The following is a 23763-nucleotide window of genomic DNA, read 5'->3' on the forward strand; positions in this document are numbered from 1 at the left end:
GGCTAGCTCCACATTGGGAGCCCTAAGGATGTCGCCGGTATACAGCGTGAACAGAAGGGGCGAGAGGACCGAGCCCTGAGGGACTCCGGCCATGATGGGGCGAGGAGACGATAACGTTCCTTCTACGCGATAGCGCATTGAGCGGTCGGACAAGAAGTCGTGTACGATACGCACGAGTCTTAGTGGCACATTAAGGTGGTAGAGCTTGTAAACCAAGCCGTTGTGCCAGACCTTGTCGAAAGCTTTCGCTATGTCGAAGAAGAGCGCACCCGTGGCTCTCGGTTTCAGGGAGCTATTCATCCCGGAGAGGATGTGCTCCGTGATTCGATGGACTTGATGAACGCACGAGTGGGCCGGCCTGAAGCCAAACTGCTCATCGGGAATGAGCCCCTTATCTAGGGCAAAGTCTAGGAGGCGCTTTTTAAGTACCTTCTCGTAAAGCTTGCTAAGCGTATTGAGAAGGCTGATAGGGCGGTAACTGGTGGGGTTGTTACGGGGTTTGCCTGGTTTGTGAATACCAATGACAATGGCCTCTTTCCACTGCGCCGGGAAGGTGCAGTTTTCAAGGAGGCAATTGAAAATGGACACTAGTAGGCATATCAGATGGGGCGGGAGGCACCGGAGGACCTTGTTCGAGATGGCGTCGAGACCTGGAGATTTACGAAGCAGTGAACTCTTTATTAGAGTTTTGACCTCGGCGATCGACGTAAGAGGGAGCGGCTCGGGAGGGAGGGGCAGTGCTACGATGCGTTCGACCTCGCGGTTCACGTGTTCGACGTGCGCCGGGTCGCTATGATCGAGATACGGGGTGCACTGCTCCACTAGGTTGACGGCTAAGCACTCGGCTTTTTCGTCGTCGTCGAATGCGTCAGGCAGATTTGGACGCTTGAGAGGGGGCATGGACGCCACCGTGTCGGTTTTAAGGGAACGCGCGAGAGACCAATAGGCCGTGTGCGAAGGTGACAATTCGCTGGTAAGACGGTCCCAGCGTTCGTTTCTAATTTCCCGCATGCGCCCTTTGACTCGGCGCTGCGAGGCGCGGAGTGCTCTGCGGTTTTCGTCGGTCGGTGCTCTGGCGAAGGCGCGAGTCGCCGCGTTCTTCTCGGTCAATAGACGCCTCGCGTCCGGGGGAAGCTCCCAGCGTTGAGCGAACTCATCTGGGACCTTCCGGGACGACTCGGCGACCTTGGTCTGAATGTGATTAGTGACCGAGGAGATCGCGTCTAACGCGTGAGCGGACGAGACTAAATTGTCGGGGACATTTGGGAGGGCAGAGGTGTCGGCGGGCTTGAGGGCCTCGTCTAACTTCTGCCAGTCGACAATGGACTTGAACCTCTTCTCTCGAGTGTTAGGAGGGCCGAATTCAAAGTGAACCGGGAAGTGGTCCGAGTCTAACTCGTGTAACGTCTCTACGCTTCGCGGCTGTAGTGCCACGTTACGTAAAACCGCTACGTCTATGACGTCCGTTTAGAGAAGGCCGTTGCCTGTTATGCCACGGCGAGTCGGTTGTATGGGGGCAATGACGTTGAAATTGAGCACGTCTATAAGCCTATTGAGGGCTAACCCATTAGGGTTCTGTTTTGAGCTATTCCAGTCCCCGTGTTTGCTATTGAGATCCCCGACTAATAAGACCGAGGGGCCCATCGCAAACAGGGTTCTGAGATCGCTCTCTAGTATGTCCTTGGCGGGAGGGAGGTACACCGACGCGATAATAATCGGCTGATGGCCGGTCATGGCTACGCGCAACACAGAGCACTCTATGTTGGTAAGGGAGGGCGGGTCTAACGGCGAGCAGTGAAGCGCTCGTCTATAATAAATGAGCGTACCGCCTTTCGCCGTAGGTCGGTCGTTTCGCACTACGTTGTAATTCGCGAATCTGGGAGCGCGAACGCTGGGCTTGAGGAAAGATTCCTGTACTAGGAAAATATCTATTTGGTGGCGAACGAGGAAATCTCGAACCAAATCTGCCTGCGGCTTGAAACCGTTTGCATTGAATGTCACTACGGACAGTGATCGAGCCTTGATCCTAGACGTGGTCGTAGCTATTGCGGTGTGGTGGAGTCTGCAAATTGTCGCACGGACTTAAGGAGCTGGACGTGCTGGATTACAAGTTGCTTCTTGTCTTCCGCGTTATTGGCGGATTTGAAAGCCTCGGAGAAGGCGACAAGAGCGTCTATGTCTAACGCGTCTACGATGCTAAACGCGAGATTTAAGGCGTCGCGGACCTTTTCTGATTCCGCGGCGGCCTCCGCCGTGTGGCTGAGGGCTTTAGCCGGAGGGCTCACCTTGCGTGTGGGCCTCTCCGTTATGACGAGGGTCGGCGCCTGGGAAGGCTTCACGGCTGCCGATTTTGTTGGCAGAGGCGGGAAGGCCTCTGACGTGAGCTGGGGAGGGCCCTCTGTAACGGGGGGCTTGGTCCAGGCACTATTCTTAGGAGGTGGGGCCGGCGCGTACGTGGGCTTTGCTCCCGCGCCACGACGGACCGCATCGCGCCCCGCCGTGCGCCCAGACGCCGGCATATGCGCCCTGGGGGCACGAGGGCACCCGCGATAATTCGCTGGGTGGCCCTGTTGCCCGCAAAGCACGCACGCCGGTGGCTCAGCGCACGGAAGCGTTCTTTTGCAGTCCGCCGTGCCGTGGTCGCCTAGGCACTTTACGCACCGTGCCCTAGCGAAACAGTTACGGGCCGCATGCCCGTAGAGTTGACAGCGGTGACACTGTCGTGTGAAGGAATGTTTGAGGGGGGTTTCAACCCTCAGCCCCGAGAGCTTGCAACACTCTCTCAGGCTAAATATCTTTTTCCCACTCGGGGTGGGATCGAGGACAACGAGTACCATGTCGTACTCTTCTTTAGTTGTTCTCTTGAGCATGCGGAATACATCCCTTACGGGGTATCCCTGCTCAATGAAGTCCGATTGGACAATCCCGGAGTCTATCTCCTTGGGAATGCCCTTAATAACTACCCTTAGGACGCGCTCCTCGGGTAGGGGGAAGGTGTGGCCACCGATACCTTCAGAGCGAAGGTATGAAGTTAAAAAGCGGTGGTGATCAGATGAAAAGACCTGAACGCAAAGGTTATCCCTTAACGTTCGGGCCTTGTAAGTTATAGACTTAGTGTCGAGAATTTTTGATAGCGCCGACCAGGCGCCCTTGTCCCTAACGTACACGGGCGGGGGGGTTTTGATGCGGTCCGCGGGGGCGGGGGGCGCAGGTTTTCCCGATAATAGGGAACTAAGATCCCTCTTCGGAGGGTTGGCGGCTTGAGTGGGCCTTTTGGCGGGGGACCGCCGTTGGCCGAACGCTTTTTCTTCCGGCCGACGGTTTGAAAGCCGTCGCTCTCGGAAGATGAATTTTGTGCGGCTTCGTCGGCCGCTACCGCCGGAGTGGATTGGGTCGACATGACCGATGACGGGCCTGAATTTAAACCCGTCTCCTCATCGCTGGCGCTTCCCACTTCAGGGAGTGGTGAGCGCGAGCGCGAGCGAGGGCGGGTAACGAGTTTCGATGCCTTCGCGGAGGCATTTTTCTTCGCCTTACGCGGCGATGGCGATGGGGAACGCGGCGAATCCGCGGTTTCGGACTCTTGGAAAGCCCGTAGAGCGTCTGGATAACGCTGTTGAAAAAAGAACAGCATTTTGCTCATGTCAGGGGGTGGATCCCCGGACGCCATTCTGATGGCGGGAAGCCAACAGTTTGACGGCGGGTGTGTACCTAGTTGCCTAAGTGTGGTGAGTATCTAAGCTAATGGTTTGCCCTAATATGTGGTGTGTCTCCGCTGGTGATAGCGGAGGTGAGGTTTGTCACCGACCTAACCAGCCCGTAGGAGATTGGGTATAAGAGCCCCTACGGATGTGACAGGACCCGTCCAACAGTGGACCTGTGTTTAGCCGGTTGCTAGAGAGTAGTTGGCGTACCTACTACCCAATACGTGCCTACTAGGAGGCCCGGCCGTGCACAGGACTTGGAGGAAGCGGAGGGGCTGTTACGCGCCTTGAAAAAGGCACGGTGTATGCACCCCGGACAAAAACACTCCCGCACAAGGGGTTAACCGACAGATAACCGTTTGGCACCGTTAGGTGGCTATCTGAGGGCCGCAGGTAAACCCGCGTTCATAAAATGCAGCCTTCAACCCGATGTCCAAACACCGAAGACGCGAAGCGACCAATGAGAGGGCGGCAGGCAGCAAGGCAGCGATCGGGCTGACCAATGAGAGGGCAGCAGGCAGCAAGGCAGCGGTCGGACAGCGCGTGCGCACTGTACAGCGGCAAGCGGCGATGACTCACACGGAGCGAGCGAGATGGCACTACAGCACTGATGACTCACACGGAGAGAGCACTGGAGCAGACGTCCGCACGGGTCGGCGGTCGGAAGCGAAGTGAGTGACAAAGTGACAGTGTCCCAGTGTTTTATCTTTTAAAACAATGTTTCTGATCTGTGCAAACTGCAGATCCCATGACAATAATCTCGTTACTTATCAAAGCTATAACTGACAGTTTTGTTATTCAAGTGACAAGTCTCAATGAAATAAATAATTAGAAAGTTGCACACTACTTTTAACACTTTCAACAGACGAGATTCTCTTCCATCAAACGAATTTGTAAGGAAAATGGATATAAAATCTCATCATCTCTTGCATTTAAAAAAAGTAAAGTAAATAAATATTAAACAACACAAAAGTCAGAACAAAAATCGACTAAACCTTATAAAACTAAAAATGTTTATGAAAAACATGTTATGGATGTAAATATACTATATTAAATATTTTATATAAAGTGAATTACAGAAATAAATATAGAGGAAACTGAAGTTGACCATTGTTATGGACAATTGTTTTATAGATATCACGATAGAGTTTCTGGGAGTAGCTTTTCACAACATTTTGTACTACGTATCTGTGTATCCTAATTACATTTTTGAAACTAGAAGAAAATATAGTGTGGTAGTTTACCGTTCCATTCATCTAGAAGTAAACGAATATATTGATTTGTGTTTAAAGAGTGCGGCAAACTGTTTAAGAAACGGAGATTTACAACGCATAGAATTTCTTGTTACCACGAGCTCATATGACGCTCTTCTTAAATTTGTCTTTGAAATAAATAAAATTGATGAATATGATCAGACTAATGATGCTTACTTGGTTCAGGCCGAGCAAAACATGCGCGGCTTCTGTTTGTATTTAACAACATTGTGTGACAAGTTTAAGGGTTTACCTGAAGATAAAAGTTTTATGATACTATTACATACCAATGAGTCCTCTGCAGTGGCTTTGACTACAAACCCAAATTCGGACCAATTTCCTTTTGTTGAAACAGAAGAGAACACAGAGTTTGATAAAATTATACCTATAAGAAGATTTTGTGTCCGAAATTATAATTTAGAAATGTTTGTTGAAGTTAAGTGACTAAAAGGGTATAGGATACACAAAGATAATAATAATGTAGTACGGTAATTAATATACTTGGCATTGAAGTCCCATAAGCAGTGACTGTTACCAAACTTAGTTTAAATATTCTTTTGGGATATAACAACTGACATGTAAGTTTAAAGTCTTATGTTCTATTCTATAAGATAATTTTTGTTGACAGGCACTCTTATTAAAAATAATCAATATTATTTAGTTTATTCTTTTTTTTATAAACATTATAGCTATGTTCTATCCAATTGTTTGCATAGATTTAAATAAAGCCATTATGGGGATGTAGCTTTACTTTCAAACATCTCCAAGTTGAATATATTTCATCCCAGTCTACATATGCACCAATAAGCTTCCGGCTATTGTTTGCTCTATCTTCATATTTATTCCTCCCATGAAGTAATCTGATGTTATCAAAAACTAAAATATCACCTTCCTGAGTTTTAAATTTCGCTGCAAATTTGTGGTTAAGATCAAAAAATAATTTGTGAGCCTCATACCAGGGTGTCACAGATTCCACTGGGCAAGATAAATTACTTCCTCTCTGTGGGATTGAAAAGTTAATTCTTATAATATCTTCATTGGAGTCTACCACAATAATGGGTGATCGATATAATTTGAAGAACTGTTTTCCATTTTCAGTTCCAATGTCACTCCATTCAACTTCAATGCCCGTTAATAATTTATACTGTTCAGGATAGTTGTCTTTCATATACATTGCTGTGTAATGAGCATCTGATAAAAGGTTCTCTCCTCCTTCACTTTTAGTTTGCACCAAACAATGTAACATGTTAACACCAGGGCAATATTCATAATAAGGTAAATCTGTATGCAGTTGCAGCTTATTGGAGAGATATGCAACATTGCTAGTATTTTGTACATTTTGCACAGTAAATTTTTCCCCATAGTGAGTCTCTTTTGAAAAACCAACTCTTGAAATTATCTTGTCTAATGCATCCTCTTTATTTGGTGAATTCTTAATCAGTGCTATACCATACACAGATATATTGTGAAGCCATTGAAACAATGCTTTGTCGGATTCTAATATTTCACTATAGTTATGCTTACTACACACTTGGAAGAATTCAGAACCATTCCACCTTTTTCTTCTTGGTTTATAAATTGACTCATAGTATTTTGATTGGTTCTCTGGAGTAAAACTGCGGAATTTCAACCATTCTATGCTAAACTGGGAGGTATGGCCATCATCCCATGTGACATGCAAGGACTTCTCATCCTTATTAATGTTTTTTGGTTTCACATCTATTTTTAAATTGGAATAGTCGATAATTCTACTTTTGGCAGTTGAATGGAAACACTGATTACATTGGCAGTTATCTCTTAACCAAATATGAGGGAATTTAAAATTTTCTCCATCCACTTCTAACTGTATAAAATTATGTGTACATCGTTTAGTTATATTTTTAAAAAATACTTTAACATTGAAATTTGCACTTTGTACTTGCCTCAACACAAACATGATGTAATTGAGAGTGGTTTGATCTCTACAAAGTCTTAAATTGTCTGAGTCAATATAGATAACATTACTACAGAGCTATTATTATTCATGTGAATTGATGTCAAACTTTGCAAACAGGATTTGTTAATAATTATTTGGACAATCATATGTTAAATGTTATGTTAAGTTGTAAGTATGATGTGTTGTATAAAGAAAAATATATATGATATTTAATGTTCAAAGATTAAAGGTCACTTAACTGGTTTGACTAGACATGGCTTTTTTTTAAATATGATTGAGGATGGGTAAGAATAGAAAAAATAAATATTTAAACTGAGTATTTAATACAATAATTAAGTTCGATTATATCGAGATTTTTTTATCACAAATGTTTGTAGAGGTTTCATTAAAATTAAATACAAGATGGTCTAAAACTTAAACCATATAGATGTAAAAACAAATGACTATATAAATACATAACTTATTTTTAAAACCTAAATTATAAATAGTTTTTTTATATTGAAGCTTATAGGCTATTTAAGTGTTACAAGTAACGTTTTTTTACTTAAATCTTCATATTCTCATTTTTTTATACTAATAAGAACAGTTGAATATTTAATGGCCAAATTTCTTCAATTTTCGGTCAGAATGACTCAAATGAACTTCAAAAGAAAAAAAAATCGACTTTTTATTGATGTTGTGTTTTTTTGCTGTATTTATAATTAAATACTAAATTTTATATAGATAACAGCTGGCCTTCAATTTCTTGTTTCATAATCTTTTGTTAGGTTAAAAGATACAAAAAATTAATTGTATTTTACTATTTTTTGCTAAGGGGTTTAATTATGTTTAACATTAAATTTAACTCTGTGGTAGGCGTTTCCAAGGATACCGCGTATGTTCCAAATATCGTCGAATTTCTCTGGCTGAGTATTAAAGTTGCTATCTGTTGCTTTCACCCATACTTCCATCTAAAACAAACATTAATAAAATAGTAAGTGCTTTTCTATTAAGGACTTTGGTCCAATAATCGACCCTTAGATTCTAAACTTTTATATGTATATTTAAAGTAATATAGTGGTATAAACACAAATGTATTAACAAGTCACGCAGTAACAATACTTATCGATTGGATCTTAAAAATGATACTTTTGAGTATGGTAAACTTAAGGGACGAACATTCACCGTGTGAAAGGAATACGTGTAGTAAACTATATAAATTGTATGGACTTTTGAGTAGTTGAAACTATCGTAAATTTCATTTTACAATACTAAATAAACGATAAATATGGTTGAAATATTTGTTTACTCATTACTACATTAGACCCAATCACAAATGTAATTTAAACTCTATATGATAAATAGATTTGACCTCGGGGACCGGTACAAAGGTTTACCGCGTTTTTATTACATATAAAATTGTTTTATACGTTAAATTAACGTCATCAAGGTCCATTAACCCGGACACGTGAAGTTTGCAAGATATAAACTTATAATTGAATCTTAATATGATATATTCCCTAAGACTAGATTAATTTAAGAACGTTGTCACGTTGATTCATTATGGATATATATATTGAGCTATTGGAAACCGAGCTAGTGGATTATGTAGATCGATTCTGTAGTCTGCAAGATTTCTCTCTACAGCCCATGCTTCAAGTGTATAGAAAGCCTTTTCATAGTCTACGAATGTGATGATGAATGGCTTTTGGTACTCGTTACATTTCTGGATAAGGGTTTAAATAGTTTGTAGGTGATCGCAAGGCTGAGTAGAGTTCGTCGAAGCCGGCTTAAGCATATTTGGGATTACGTCGTTTTCGCCTGGCGCTCGCCCATTTTTGAGTTGACATACAGCTACATACAGCTCCGAGCCCAAATTCTTAAAAAGTGGAGGTTTGCGACGTTCAGCATGCTATCCATCTGAAGCGCGGTTTGGGTTTTTGCTTTGATAGAGGTTTTGGTAGAAGCGATCGACCGTCTATTGACCACGATTTTGTTTTCCTCGTCAAACAGTTTCCAAATGGTTGTCCTTCCTTTATTACATCACAGCATTAGCGACTTTCAGCTGTTATTTTGCTATATAGCTTTCTCAATAATGTCCTCTTGCTATCGTCTAAGCCCTAAGGTCTTCGGTGATACTCTTTCACCTTGTTTTGGAGATTTTGCAAGTAGCTGCAGCTGTTTTGCATATATGGGCGTTTCATTGTTATACTTGAGTTACCAAATATGTTAGATTGAAGGTACATACTGTCTGGAAACGTCTGTTCCAATTCAATAAAATTCTGATTTTATTGAATTGGAACTAAATGGGTTTAAGTTATATGTAGCGCGCACGAGCCTTTAATGCTTCCAGTGTTTAGATCATGTCACTAACAATATACTTTTTATCTGTTATGATAAAGTCATATTCGTGTTTGTTATTTGGATGTCTTCAGGTACATTAGTGTTGCGGTCTTACGCCCAAGCGAAACGCGCCGATTTGTGTCTCAAACACTGATTCTCTTATCCCTACTCTCGAGTTGAAATCGCCCATGTGCGCTTTGACTTTAGATAGTGTTCGAGATATGTCGTAATAAACATGTACGATCTCTTCTTCACTCCCATCTATTGTGGGCGCATATGCTTGTAATATTTTTAAATTTGTACTTAGTGGAAAGTTGAAATTTTGCATAAACTAACGGTCCGAGATGCTGTTCAGAAGCTGAGTAATAAGTTTTTTGTTTATTAGGAAAGCTATTCCACCCATGCATGCATTTCTTCCTTCTCGATGGTACAGCAAGTGACCTGACTGAAGACAGATTGAGTGTTCCCCTACTCGTCTTACCTCGCACCGACCACAACGTATAATAGTATTGTCATTGGTCACCGTGACCACGCACGCTGTAAAGCACGCGAAACGTCGGAAAATTTTAATTTATGTAAAATAATTATAAGTTTATAATATTACAAATAGCTTTAATCCGGTTAAAAAATTGTTTTCTCACTAAAAAAATATTCTTTAGATAGAGATAGTCTACTATTTTACTATAACTTATCTTGGCTTCTAAGTAGCTTGTGTTAAATTTTGTACAAATAGAATTTAATACACTTCGAAGTTGATATAATTTAATGTATATAATGTCATCTCTTACCTTAGTGTCTCCACGTTTCACGGGAACATTTAACGTCCAGAGTGTCCAGGAGTAATGTTGGCGCGGTGGTGCCGAATCGCTTTTTAATTCCGCTTCTACCCAACTTTGACCTTGGTCCATACTGACATCCACTCTTAAGATCTTTGCTCCCCCTCCAGAATATGCATAACCTTAAAACAATTCGAAAGGTTACATTTTAATTCAGGCTGTTAGATATGTTGTTGTTTGATAAATTAAAATGAATAAATCAGTGGCTCTAAAATCTTCTTAGGTCTTGACCTCAGATTTTTGTATCTGTTTGACAATCTAATAGTCAACCTGTACCTGACACAGGCCGTCGACTTTTTGGGTCTAAAGCAAGGCGGTTTCACACAAGTCACTACGCCTACACTAGTTTGATAAATTATTTGCTTAAAAAATGTTTCGAGGTTGTATAATGATATTGAATTCATATTATTATTATTGAATTGTAGTTCCGATTGTATATTATTAATAAAAAAATTAAAAATAAGTAAAATTGTACTATATTTTTTTAATAATTGCCTAATTTTTCTAGACAGGAGACAACACCAATACAAGCTGATTTATAAATTTGGATTGTTTCATGGTAAAGCTATCAAAACTTTATTACAATTGAGACGAAACTCAATAACTATTTAGAATCGTATAACCATAATTGTATGTAACAAGAATAATACGGTGACGTGGCACAATGATGAGCTTGGCTTGCTTAAATAAACGATTTATAGAAATATAGGATCAAACGGAATTTATTATTAGATATTAAGTAATCTTTTTTTACTTTTAGTGTTGTGTTTTGTTTTTTACTGAAACAAGATAATTAAGATATATTACGGAAGCAATGCAAATGAAAAGACAAGGAAATTTCTAGAACAAGACGAATTTATTGGGCTACTAATGAAATAACAAAATATGTATAAATTTAGAAAATCTTTGTTTAACAGAGATATGTAATTATTATTAGTATCGTAAAAGTGAACTTTTCTTATCTCATATCGTTTACGTACGATGTACGTTTATCATAATAAATCATTCTGGAATCCCTATTAATATATTATCAATGATTAAAAATATTGATTAATTAGTAGCAAAAAACACGTGTCATACTATTTGTTCAAATTTTATCTATATCATTCAAATCACAAATACAAGATATATATAATTTGAAAAGTGTCCTAAAATTACTTCACAGATAACGAATTTTTTATTAAAGTTATAGTAGAAAAATATAAAAACTAAACCTATAATAATATAAACAGTAATTAAGGATAATAATTATAACACAGATTTTAAAAGGAGCTTGTAAGTAGTTAATTTGATGAAGACTCAGATATGTTATAACGATTATAATGACATGACATGTCACCGTACAATATATAAAAGTTCCGGCTATTATGTGGCACAATGATAATGAAAATGTATAATAAAATTTGTTCTTCGTAAACTTATTACCTACACACGAAATAAATACAGACGGGACATCGGGGCCGTACGCCCGTAACACGGCTGCGTCTAAGTTTTCTAAGTGCACACTTAACATGCTCGTACCGCGTAACAAGTAGTATGGAAACCAGGATGCCTCAAAAAGAATGGCGTTGTTGTAATGCAACTGTTTTTCTATTATTATAATATAACAGTCTCATGTTAGAGCGAGTACAAAATAAATTCACTCACTGCCTCTACAAGAGACTGTATGGAGTGTATCCCTTGTATCCGCTTATGTACCCAATCCTGTTTGTTATGGGTGGGTTACGACCAGCTACGCATCATCATGTATGGAGAGACTGGGTCTACGGGTACCAAGTAGAAACCTGAGGCTTCCGTCAAAATTTGTGGATGTACCGCGCGCACATTCCAACTTGGTTAGCAAAGCGCCACTCACGCGAGCAATACGAATAATTAACAAAATTTCTACGAAGGTAGACCTATTTGTTTGTACACTGGCTGAGTTCACAAGATTTTCTTGCTATAAGATTTAGGCATATAAATATATGTTTTTAATTGTTTTTTTTATGTAGGATAATCGGTGTAGGTGTTATTTTGACGTTTTATCGAATTAGTTGTAACTGGTTAAGGTAGAATAATGATGTGGTGTGGAATAACATTTGATAGAAGACGCGCAATCGTTATACATTGGGTTCAATCCTGTTATGAAAGTATATAAAAGTACGTTAGATTATAAAATAATTATTCGTTATTCATAATTTGAAAGAAAACAGCATTTATAAAAGAGGTCATAAATTAACACAAGATAAAAATACATATTGTAAGCGCAGTGTTATTTTGGCCTCAGTACGCTTGCAAGAATTGTAAACCTGATATGGAGACCATTGAAAATACATGAAATACATTAATTTAACAATAACGTTATAAGTTCTGTTAAGAATGATAACTCTGAAATGTATACTGTTATGGAAAAGTTCGCGTTGTAATATAATGGTGATTGTACAGATTCATTGAGAGTGTACTTACTTATAGTCTGTGCGAAAAGAAAACCGTCCTTGCCTATTTTTTTAATGTTAACAACACTGTCATAATAGTTCGACAGTAATTGAAATGAACCGTAGTAAATAATTAGATTAGTCCGCAGTTTTATTTCCATACATAGTATCACTTTAAATTCAAAGAATGTCCTTTAGAGAGTATATTTGGAAAGTTATGCAACAACAAAACACTTCATTTAAGGTAAATATACCGATGGAATCTAACCACTGACAACCCTAAAAAAATCTTACCTTTAAGAGTAACACAGCCTCTTTTGACATTGACAGTGTCGCCATCTACAGGGTCACATAGAGCTGAGGTAACAGGTAGACTATAAACAGGCGGAGCCGTACTGAAGTCAGCCGTTTCCCAGGTCTTGCTGGGATTGAAACCTCTGTAGTCTTTCTGGTGCCAATGGGAAGGGCTTTCGTCTCGGGAGATGGTTATCGATTCTGGAAAAAAAATGCATTTTTCATTCATACATAGATATACAGAATATTTGGCATTTGTAAGGTCTTTTTCAAAAGTTACATAGAATGTTAAAGATTTTTTAGTAGCAGTATGAGAAACCTTGGATTGGTTTGTACCTAGGGCAAAACTAACACTTATATTAAGAACTAGTCTAAGACTAACTAACTAACTCTAAACTAAAAAAATTAGGTAATCCAGAACATTCCACAGATTCCATTCCATTAAAAGCCCGTTCTATGTCCACCTTATTATTTTATAACTATTCAAAAAATTTGTGTTTCATTAAATTTATTAAGAAAAAATCATACATTGTTTGATTATCAATGAAAATCTGCATTTTAGTTACTAAGTACAATACTATTAAAAAACCTACCAAGCCATTTAACGCTGCGTACAGCCGGTGCACCGGGCACTATTGCTCTCAAGGGATAACCGTGGTCAGGCGGTAATGGCACTCCATTCATATGCGTAGCTATTAATATGTCTGCGCCAGGATCCACCGCCTGGTGGAGAGGTATCGACGTACTGAAGTTCATGCCTGTCGCATCCATATCTGCGCCTGTAAACTAATAATTACGAGTATTTTTCTAAAAGTTATCAAGTTACTAATTGGTCAGCAGTGTTTCTTTTGTATGACTAGAGTAAATAAACACTTCTTTCTGCAAAATATAGTTTTAGTATTTATTTACTAACACTTCGTTACACTACAGAAAATAAAAAAAATGAGCTTAATTAAATCAAAAGGAGGGCAACTGGCAGCCTTATCGCTTTCGAGCGATCTCTTCCAGGCAACTACTGTGAATAAAGAAAAAGGTAAATAAAAATGTATTAAATTACATAAGATGGGCAAGTAGTGCAAAAATACATACAATAAATAACAACAAAAAAACTTAACTAAAAAGATGATACATTAAAAATAGAAAGTAAAAACAAATCAGTCTATATGTTATATAGTATATATTTGTATCGGATAATCTCAATAACTGCACCCAACCAACTACCAATTTCAAAAATTCAATCACCATTACAATACTACATTATTTCTCACTTGCCTGTTCAGGATTTTAAAATCACTTTTAAGGAGTCGTTTATTTAGAATTATTTAACGTTATTGTTGAGTTGTCGCGACGGACTAATACATAGTGTATGGCTTACATTTTGAAATTAGTATTGTTTTTTGTTAAAATAGCTTTTACACATTAAGAAAAACACTTTTTGAACGGATTAAAGCTATGTATTATTATTAAAAACTTATAGTTATTTAAATAATTCTAAATTTTAATTGACATTTAACACCTTTTGTCTTCAGTTACCGTGACCACGCACGCTGAAAAGCACGCCAAACGTCGGAATTAAAATTATGTAAATAACTATAACATTTTAATAATAATACATAGCTTTATTCCGTTCAAAAAGTGTTTTTCTTAGAATTTGAAATTGCGATAATCTTTTTCACTAACATTTAACTTCTATGAAAACGTTCAGTTTAACAAATACAACAATATATATGTGACGGACAAGTTTTTCTATCAATTTACTCACAATAACGTGTTTCCCCTCCGTGTCTTCTAAGTCAACACCACAATGTATTAACACGTCCCGGAGTCGTACACCAGTCCACACTGCGTTACTGATTGCACCACCAGCCCAGTTAAGCCCCTTTACAGGTTTTACCTTTAAATTACATAATCAATACAAAATCTTTACAATTGAAAACCTGTCATGTATATGAACGCTGCATTTATTTTATGTAAAAACACTTCCATTTAGATAGTCACGAAACTACTATAAAGCTATATCAGCAATTGACTAATTTGTCCTGAACATTACAGATTGTTAATAAACGTTGTAAAATGAAGAAAGCGCCGTCTAATATACCAAGACACTGGCCTTATAAATTTATTCTGACAAGCAATACAAATATACTATTATCCTTATGGCACAGTATATTATATTTGTACGAGCCAAGGCTGTGAATTTTTATCATTAACAAGCGTGACAATTTCCTATGTATGTACGTGCAATGGCTGTATTGTACTGTATGTAATTAGCACGTCATTATTTCGCTCATATTTTATTGTAATAGTGGTTAATATAGAGTAAAACAAGAAACCTCTATTATTTAAAGCTCCAGCAGATAACCGTACATTTTGGTCCTTCGAGCCATCTAGAATCGTACAATATTATTATTCTTATTACAATAATGTTAATTTGTAATCAGGCACAAGTGCAAGAACAAAAGTTCATAAAAATCCCTTTCATAGAACTGGAAATATATTTTCACAAAAGACCTCTACCTAGATTTAATGAAACATATCGTATAGCTAAGACGTTAAGTTTGGTTCACGAGGAGACTGATTCTAGATGGCGCTATCAGAAAAATAATACAAAATGATTAAAACCAGAATTAAATAACATAAATAAATGTTGTCACCTTTAATCTCGCCTCTCGTTCTCATCTCAAGGAGATAAATTTAACAAAAGTAGATGTTTCAATCCATATTTCAGAGAAAAGGGAAAGGTACGTCAGTGCGAAAGACATTTAATTTGACATTCCAATGAACGATAATTTCGAATGTTAATGCATTTCAACTGATAAAGGCAATCGGCCATAACAATGTTATATTTAGCTTCACCCGGTATTATCGTATATCATATCTATGAAGGATAGATAATGCCAAACTTAGTATTTGCTATTTATAGCAGATTACATTTCAATCAATCCCTTTACATAGAATGTTGATTGAGGTCTTGATCTATTGGTGTTGATGATTTTTATTGAACTCAGTGAAAGAATTCTAGATGCTGTATGTCCTACTAAACCTGATTGGTCAAAGTGACGGATTTATCTATACTAATACAGTGGACCCCCGGTAATCCGGCACCCGCTGTAGTAATAAAGTATGATTTGTACTGCAGATACGTAACATATAGAATCATATGCAGTTTGTCGTATTACAAGGTAATCTTTTGTAAAAATGTCTGGACTATTGTCTTAGACAGTAATTCAACAAATTGGATAGTCCGACACAACACGTCTTTACTGTTTGTTGGCTTACTTTCGGTCCAATGTATTATAAATAGGTAAACTCTGTGAGGAAGCAGTGTTGGCCTAGTGGCTTCAGCGTGTGACTCTTATCCCTGAGGTCGTAAGTTCGATCCCCGGCTATGCACCAATGGATTTTCTTTCTATGTGCGCATTTAACATTAGCTCGAACGGTGAAGGAAAACATCGTGAGGAAACTGGCTTGCCTTAGACCCAAAAAGTTGACAGTGTGTGTCAGGCACAGGAGGCTGATCACCTACTTGCCTATTCAATTTACAAACGATCATGAAGCAGATACAGAAATCTGAGGCCCAGACCTAAAAGGTCTTATGAAATATCTTTAACCAATAGAAAACGGTTATTTGGCTACTATATGTTAACAAAAACAAATATAGTCGGAGAAATCAACGGTCGAACGAAAACGTTTTAAACGACTTAACGATGAAGTTCTCTAGACCTTTTATCTAGGAACGTTTGATTACGACTAAAAAAATTCAGCGATAACATATATCTAACTTTTATATTAAAAGAAGTCCTTCGCAGTACCTATATGTCTGTTTGTGATATATTAAAAAAAAATACAACACGGAATTTATTGGAGTCTTGAGTTTTCAGAAATATCTAGAATGATTCACGGGGAAGGTTTAGGACACATATCGTTGATAAACACATAATTCACGTTGAATGCTAGATATTCAAAATAAAATACTTTATATGACAGCCGGAAGTCATTAGATCCGCCTTTGGAACTATGTACAATTTTATCTTATCTGTGAAACATGTTCTATGACGCATCTAAATATCTGTAAATATGTATTTATTTTTCTTGTGATGGTTAATGAAAATTTATTCATCAAACACATTCAACTATTTCAGTTAGAAATTCAGCCATTAAAAGCTGTGATCCTGTGATGATAACCACGCAGCAAAAATTAGTGTTATCAACGCAAAAGTTAATTTTGCTTACGGAAAGCAAAAACCTTAGGATTTAATCTTAGGAGAAATCTAATACCACTTTTACAATGATTATGTATGTTTGGGAATATCTATAATACGAAAGCGATATGATAAAATTGAAACAATGAATTGCAATAATCAATAAATGATTACTTAATACTACAAGAATGCTATCATGATAATGACTGGCATAATTTAGTATTGGAATTCATAATATCGTGACAATTTTAGAATGCTTAATCAATTGATGTGTCATAAATGCGATCATATCTGCCTTTATTAGAGTTTTTACGTAGGTAAAGAGTTATTATTTTCATCATACAGGTAAATGGCTATATAAATGATGAGTTTCTTTGCTTGTCTTCAAATCCGGATGCATAGCATAATAGGGCAAAATGTTTAATCGAATAACTCTATAAATAAACACAATTTTTTAAGACATACTAAACATACCTTATTCATCTCGCTTCGTCTATTTCCAGCGCACATGAGCGCAGCCCGTATAGAAACTCTTGGAAAGCGGTTCAGCTCTGATAAACTGAATTCGAACTGCTTATTGATTCCCTTGACGTATATTTTGAATGAATGTGTTCTTTCATCCAATTCCGGCACCGGCATGTGTTGACGGACGTAAAACAATTCACTGAAATAAATATTATTCATTTGGTTTAGGATATTTTATCCGAACAATAGATTGTTTTATTATGGCCCATAGATAAGCAATAAGTTTCCTTTTCTATGGGCCCACAAAACGAAAGCTAGGAGTGGTAGTTTGGCGTTACACAACATAATTATTTACTAATCGTCATTACGTCAATTATGTACAAAAACCTTTTAGGTCTAGCGCTCAGAATTCTGTATCTACAATTATTTGCTTTTTCTAATAGGCAATTACGGCATGCCTGACACACTCCGACGTTTTGGGGTTTAAGGCGAGACGGCTTCCTCATGACGTTTTCCCTTACCGAATTCGCAAAATTATATATTTTTAATTCTATATAAATAACAAGGTGCTGTCGAACTATAATCACGTAACACGTTTCGTCAGCATAACAAAAAAGCAAGCCTCAAATCCTCAACCGTTGCCTTTAGTTCTCTCTCTACAATAGTTGGTTTCACTACAGACCTTGATGAGCTGTTTATACTCACTTAGGTGTGTCAAAATGTTCGACCTGCTCCTTAGGTGGTATTTCAGCATTGAAAGGCTTCGCAGTCTTCACAATCAATCGCTTGTCTCTATATGGCTCCTTCACCCACAATTCGTGATCACTGTGGTCCATTACATCTTCTTCGTGAAGGTTTCCTGTAAGTTATAAATATAAAATTACACACGATTTCTGTTTGCTATGACCTCGTTCAATAAACATTTATTAGTAAATTGTAAAAACATAGCCGCGAGCTAACTTCGTTTTGCTCTTAACCTTGCGGGAGGTAAAAAATGTAAACATTTTGCGATCTTAAGAAAAACACTTTTTGAACGGATTAAAGCTATGTAATATTTTAGAACTTATAGTTTTAAAACTGATAGTTATTTACAAAACCCGTCATCTTTTAGTCGATACCAACTTCGGGGCAATAAATACAGATAAATACAACTTTCTCTACAGCTGTGATACTTTTGACATTTAACACCTTTCGTCTTCAGTCACCGTGACCACGCACACGGAAAAGTACGCGAAACGTCGAAAAAATTTAGAATTATGTAAATAACTATAAGTTTTAAAAATAATACATAGCTTTAATCCGTTCAAAAAGTGTTTTTCTTAATGTTTAAAAGCTATTTTAACAAAAGACAATACTGTTTTGCGATCTTTTCACCTTCATCTTAAAAATATATATTGAAGATTTTCAAGATAACAATTATTTATGTTCCGTTAAAAAAGTTAACATTTATTTAAAAAATATAAATTAACGTTAAATTGTTATTCGATTTGTTCGTAAAGTTCAAATAAAATTGATGTGAGAAGTGTTCCTAGCTATTAGATTAGCCTAGTTCCTAGATCATAATACTGTGTCTAAAATATATTTCCCTTACCAATCCTGTACGATTCCAACAATGTGTAAATCTCTGCGGTTTTATGCATTCCATACACATTCCAGAATGGTTCAATGCTAAAGCCGCCTGCGTTTAAAATTTGTTCGCCTCCTGGATGAGACGGCAGGAACGACGTGACGTCATACACCCCATTCTTGTAGATTACCCAGAAACTTGATCTGACAATAATAAAAACAATATATTGGGGTAAATTTTGGAGCCTTTATAAAGTACACCTATGTTTTATATGTTAGCATATAAGATTATTTTAAATATAAAATTTTTATTTATCAAAATGCGACACACAATTTATTTTTTATAACATATAAAAAAGTCTGTTATAACGATATTGAAGGGATTACTCATATTTGGTCGAAAAAATCGATAGTTTTAACAGCCGACGACGTAGTTATTAAGTACCTTATAAAATAGAATTGAGCCGCGACCGTATGTATGTATGTATGTTGTTCTAAACGATGGCGTCGTAAAAGATTTTTGTATTTATAACATTTTTTTTGTAACCACTGGCATTAGGAAATTTTTGTTTTATTTAATGTATGTCAAAGCCACGACTGGTACAGTAAATCATCTTCATAATAAAATTAATAAAGTGAAAAGAATTAGTAGTAGTAATTGAGTGTGAAAAATTTCTAAGCCATGATACCAAATCTTTTGTTGAATAATAAAAATAAATAAAAAACAACCTTTTAGGTCTCGGCCTCAGGTTTCTATATCTGTTTCATGATCGTTTATGAATTGAATAGGCAAGTAGGTGATCCTTCTGTGCCTGACACACACCGTCGACTTTTTGGGTCTAAGGCAAGCCGGTTTCCTCACGATGTTTTCCTTCACCGTTCGAGCTAATGTTAATTTTTTTTAAATTGTTTAATAATATTCGTAATCATTTTAAAACTCCCCCACGACGATTAACCTTTATCTTACAGATAAAATTGGTATTTTCAACAAAATAAAAGAAATGATAAACGAGTTTTTATCATGCGTAGGTATTATGCGATTAAATAACTATCCAGTGGCGCTACAACCTAATAGGGGAATCAGATCAGAAACATATTTCTATTCTAGACAAGTTTGTGACAGTTGACAGCTTTTAGTATCCTAGATACCTATATAGGAGCATGTCTTGAATGCGCAAAACATGTGATTCGGACATCTGAGCATTGAACAACACTATTGCATCACAGATAATAATCTGCATATGTTGTGTAGCAACACCAGCAATATATCGCGAAATTGATATGTCAAAATTTGCATCAGATACAGTTATCGTATCTGTAAACCAAGAGTTATCTCCTGAGTTAACTACTTCAGTGAATAGATACAAATTATTGTATTATGTGAATTCCTAAAACCATGACATTTATATTTTTCATGGCAATTTGATGTTAATATACCCATTATTAGGAAAATTTCTCAATTTAAATTATTTCTCTGTTTGATAGCTCGTTATTTAATAGTGTACATAATATTGTACAGTCATATCACCCTTAGGTGTATGTATATACATACCTAGTGGAAAGCGATATGAAATTAATAATTTTTATTTCATCTACATGTATAATTAATATTGCCATAGTAATTTGTTGTATTACTTAATAGGCCATGAATTTTATCAAAATAGAGATTTTTATGTGATAATCTTTCCACCTTGACCGCTAATAATACGACGTCAAAGGAATCAATGCAAGTATCGGTAATATTTTATCCAACATAATTATCTTAAGTGGAAGATCAGTCACAATCAATACTGATAAAAATATTTTTTCGTAACTTATAACCTTTATTGCTATTTATTCAGAGATAACATTTGACAAGATAAGATTTTACAGTGTTTGTATGATTATTGCAATTTTTAGAAGAACTTACAATAGTTGTTACATTTAAAAATCTAAGGTTCTTAAAATCAATAAATATTTTTATTTATTTATCATTCAGTAATGCATGCTTAGGCCCGCATTTAAGATCGTCAATCAAATAGTTTTCAAAATCCAAAACATTTATTCTGTATGAAGTTTAACATATTTGTCAGCGCTCAAGATGAGATTGTGATATGAGGTGCGAATTAGAATATAGCCCTCAAAATTGTTACTGTACTGTTGCATTGTCTATACCAATGGGCCAAGGTCATAAATTAATTTAAAAAAAATTAATTCATGGCATATTTTGTCAAGATTTGCCAATGCATTTAGCATGTGACTTATAATTGTAACATTATATTTGTTTATATCTCAGTTTAAAAACACTGATACTAACTTGCTGTCATGCTTGCTGACTTCTTCAGCTCTGTATGTTGGTAGATCAGGTCTCTTTGCACCAGCTTCAATAATTTCATCTTTACCCTTGTCTTTTTCTGAAATATTGAGATCAAGCTTTAGTTAATTTGATTGCTATAGTTTTAGATATATAATTGAAAATTGCAAATACTTTTGTATAAAATATATGTAGAGTTGTAACAATTTATTTCATACATTTTAAAATGACATTGGTATATTTCTAAGTATGTAAACAACTGAAAACAGTGTGCCAGAAAAATGCTGGTCACCTTACTTGTCTATGATATAAAAATAATCAAAGAAACTCATGTAGGGTTGTAGTTAGATTATTATTTATTTTATTGTTATTTCAGTACTAAACAGACTTTGAAAACTGGTTAGAGTTAAGATTTTATTAATATTGTTATAAGTTTTAAGGAGTAACATAATATCATGATTTGTGTTATGTAGTATGAACAAACTGCTGAAAATTGAGGCTAGGAAAGTTACAAAATAGGACTTGTTAAATATTTTAAGTAATATAACTCAGAAGTTATATCATGTCTTATAAAGTATACATACTTATAAGAAACATCTGCTTCTTTTATAACTCAATAAATTTCTTATCACAGACTAAACAATGTTTATTTATACTTTAAATCTAAAATATACTTTATATCTGATATTTACCTCTATTATGTAGTTTATAATGTTATATTAAATAATATACAAAACATTGATTCTTTAAGTAATTTTACATGATACATTTTACTTGTTGATTATGAAGCTTTTTAGGCTACTTTTGAAGCTAAAGCTAAAGCTTGAAAAGTTTATAAGTATTCTTGTTCAAATTTTATTTTGTGAGTGTATTTTTTTATAATTATTTAAACATGTTTTGTATTTACCATTAGCTAATCCTACTGCAACAGAACTAAAAATAAAAGCTGATGTTTTTCCAAGTAACTTTCTTGTATTGCTTTGTCGCCTTTCATAATGATTTTGAATAACTATTGGTGTGAAATTAAAAAAATTCTTTCCTTTTAGACTCCCTCTGCAATATTAATTTCCAAAATATAGTCATGTAAAAATAAACATGATTTCAAGTTTTAAAAGAACTAATCTCAAAAAATAGTTTCTAGTAGTTTAAAATATAAAACCAAGGAGAGCAAAAAAAAGCAAAATTCATAGTAAACAGCTGTAAGCTGAATTTGGTAGTATGGGCATTCCAAGCGATTATAAATTAAAAATCATTTTAATATCGAACATTGATGTATCATATTAAATAGCTTACCTAAATAATAATGTTTTTAAAGACATCTTGTCAAGTCACAGGCCGAATCACATATGTATTTTTATTACCTACAATTTACCAATACTTCTTGACAAATTTGCGATAATTAATGTATGTAGCCTTGAAGATGTTCACAATTCTAGGTGGCTATAATCTTATCTTAAAAACCGTGTTAAATATTTTACATATCACATTTAGTTCGGCTATGCAGTTTGCAGTGTATTAAATTTAAAACTTTGTGCATAATATAACATTCATTTCATTATATGATTTCCAACTTAGTTATTATTGTTTTTAACTTATGTACTATAAAAACCAGAGAAGGTTATCACTAATCAGATCAATTCGACGTAATTTATTAAATGTCTGTTTTTAGGTCTATGGCACAGTTAATGACTTACACAGTACACTAGACAATTGGCTGACAGTGACAGTTTCAGATACGATTTTCACACGGGGTAAATATTAGGGGCTTGGACATTTATCATATTTTCTATGCAGGCTACAGAGTGCAGTTCAGCAGACAGACCAAAATTATGTGAAGAGGCAATGTCGGCGTTTCATGGTGAAAACGACCACCATCATATCTTTTCCACTATCTTAATATATCGTGATTCATAATATTGAAGGATAAATTTTACAGCTTAATTGTAGCAAGGACACAAATAGCATTATCTTAATAATTCATTTATCGAGGAAAAATGTCGAAATATAGTTTTTTTTTTTTTAAAAATTGAAAGATATATACCCACATCCGTATTACGTTACCTGCCTTTTGAGCAGTACGTACAAATCGTAAGTTAGTTTGAATTTTCGCAAATGCTATTGACGTCTTCATTGCTACTGTTAAACATTACTATATTTTATAAAGCAGAACACTTAGTTATGTGTCAAAGACTAATTTTTAATTATCAGTTGTGCCGATAGCTAAAATGTAATAGGAATCAGCATCTTAAAAAAGGCATCGTTTAATAATATTTATATACTTTATTATATTCAAGCTTTATAAATAAAAATGCATCGCAAAATATGTTGCTATACGCAAAAGTCGAAGAAGCCGGTACTATTTAGTCTACATTTTATTTATAAATTATAAAAAATGGAAAATTATAAGAATTTTTAAAAGAATCGTCATTTCCCAGTGGAAGTGGAAGTCCGTTATAGTATCTGCCGCTACTATTCTCT

General features: G+C 36.3%; 3 protein-coding genes across 3 annotated transcripts; 1 reads left to right on the top strand and 2 right to left on the bottom strand.

Moving 5' to 3' along the window:
• Nucleotides 1–4532: 4532 nt before the first annotated feature.
• LOC123713950 (mitotic spindle assembly checkpoint protein MAD2B-like) lies at nt 4533–5524 on the top strand. Its single transcript, XM_045667855.1, has one exon. The coding sequence runs from the start codon at nt 4820–4822 to the stop codon at nt 5399–5401; it is 582 nt and encodes a 193-aa protein (XP_045523811.1). The 5' UTR covers nt 4533–4819; the 3' UTR covers nt 5402–5524.
• An 80-nt stretch (nt 5525–5604) lies between these two features.
• Nucleotides 5605–6893, bottom strand: LOC123713949 (gamma-butyrobetaine dioxygenase-like). The gene has a single exon (XM_045667854.1). The coding sequence runs from the start codon at nt 6891–6893 to the stop codon at nt 5676–5678; it is 1218 nt and encodes a 405-aa protein (XP_045523810.1). The 3' UTR covers nt 5605–5675.
• A 427-nt stretch (nt 6894–7320) lies between these two features.
• Nucleotides 7321–22925, bottom strand: LOC123713948 (sulfite oxidase). Its single transcript, XM_045667853.1, has 11 exons — nt 22579–22925; nt 22193–22338; nt 21289–21385; nt 19018–19196; nt 18132–18285; nt 17436–17625; nt 14522–14653; nt 13353–13545; nt 12760–12960; nt 10004–10173; nt 7321–7843 (listed from the first exon to the last, which is right to left on the bottom strand). Exons 1-11 carry the CDS (start codon nt 22602–22604, stop codon nt 7712–7714), a joined length of 1620 nt encoding a protein of 539 aa, XP_045523809.1. The 5' UTR covers nt 22605–22925; the 3' UTR covers nt 7321–7711.
• Between the last annotated feature and the right edge of the window lie 838 nt (nt 22926–23763).

This window comes from Pieris brassicae, chromosome 9, assembly GCF_905147105.1.
Source record: "Pieris brassicae chromosome 9, ilPieBrab1.1, whole genome shotgun sequence".
In the NCBI taxonomy this organism is placed as follows: domain Eukaryota; kingdom Metazoa; phylum Arthropoda; class Insecta; order Lepidoptera; family Pieridae; genus Pieris; species Pieris brassicae.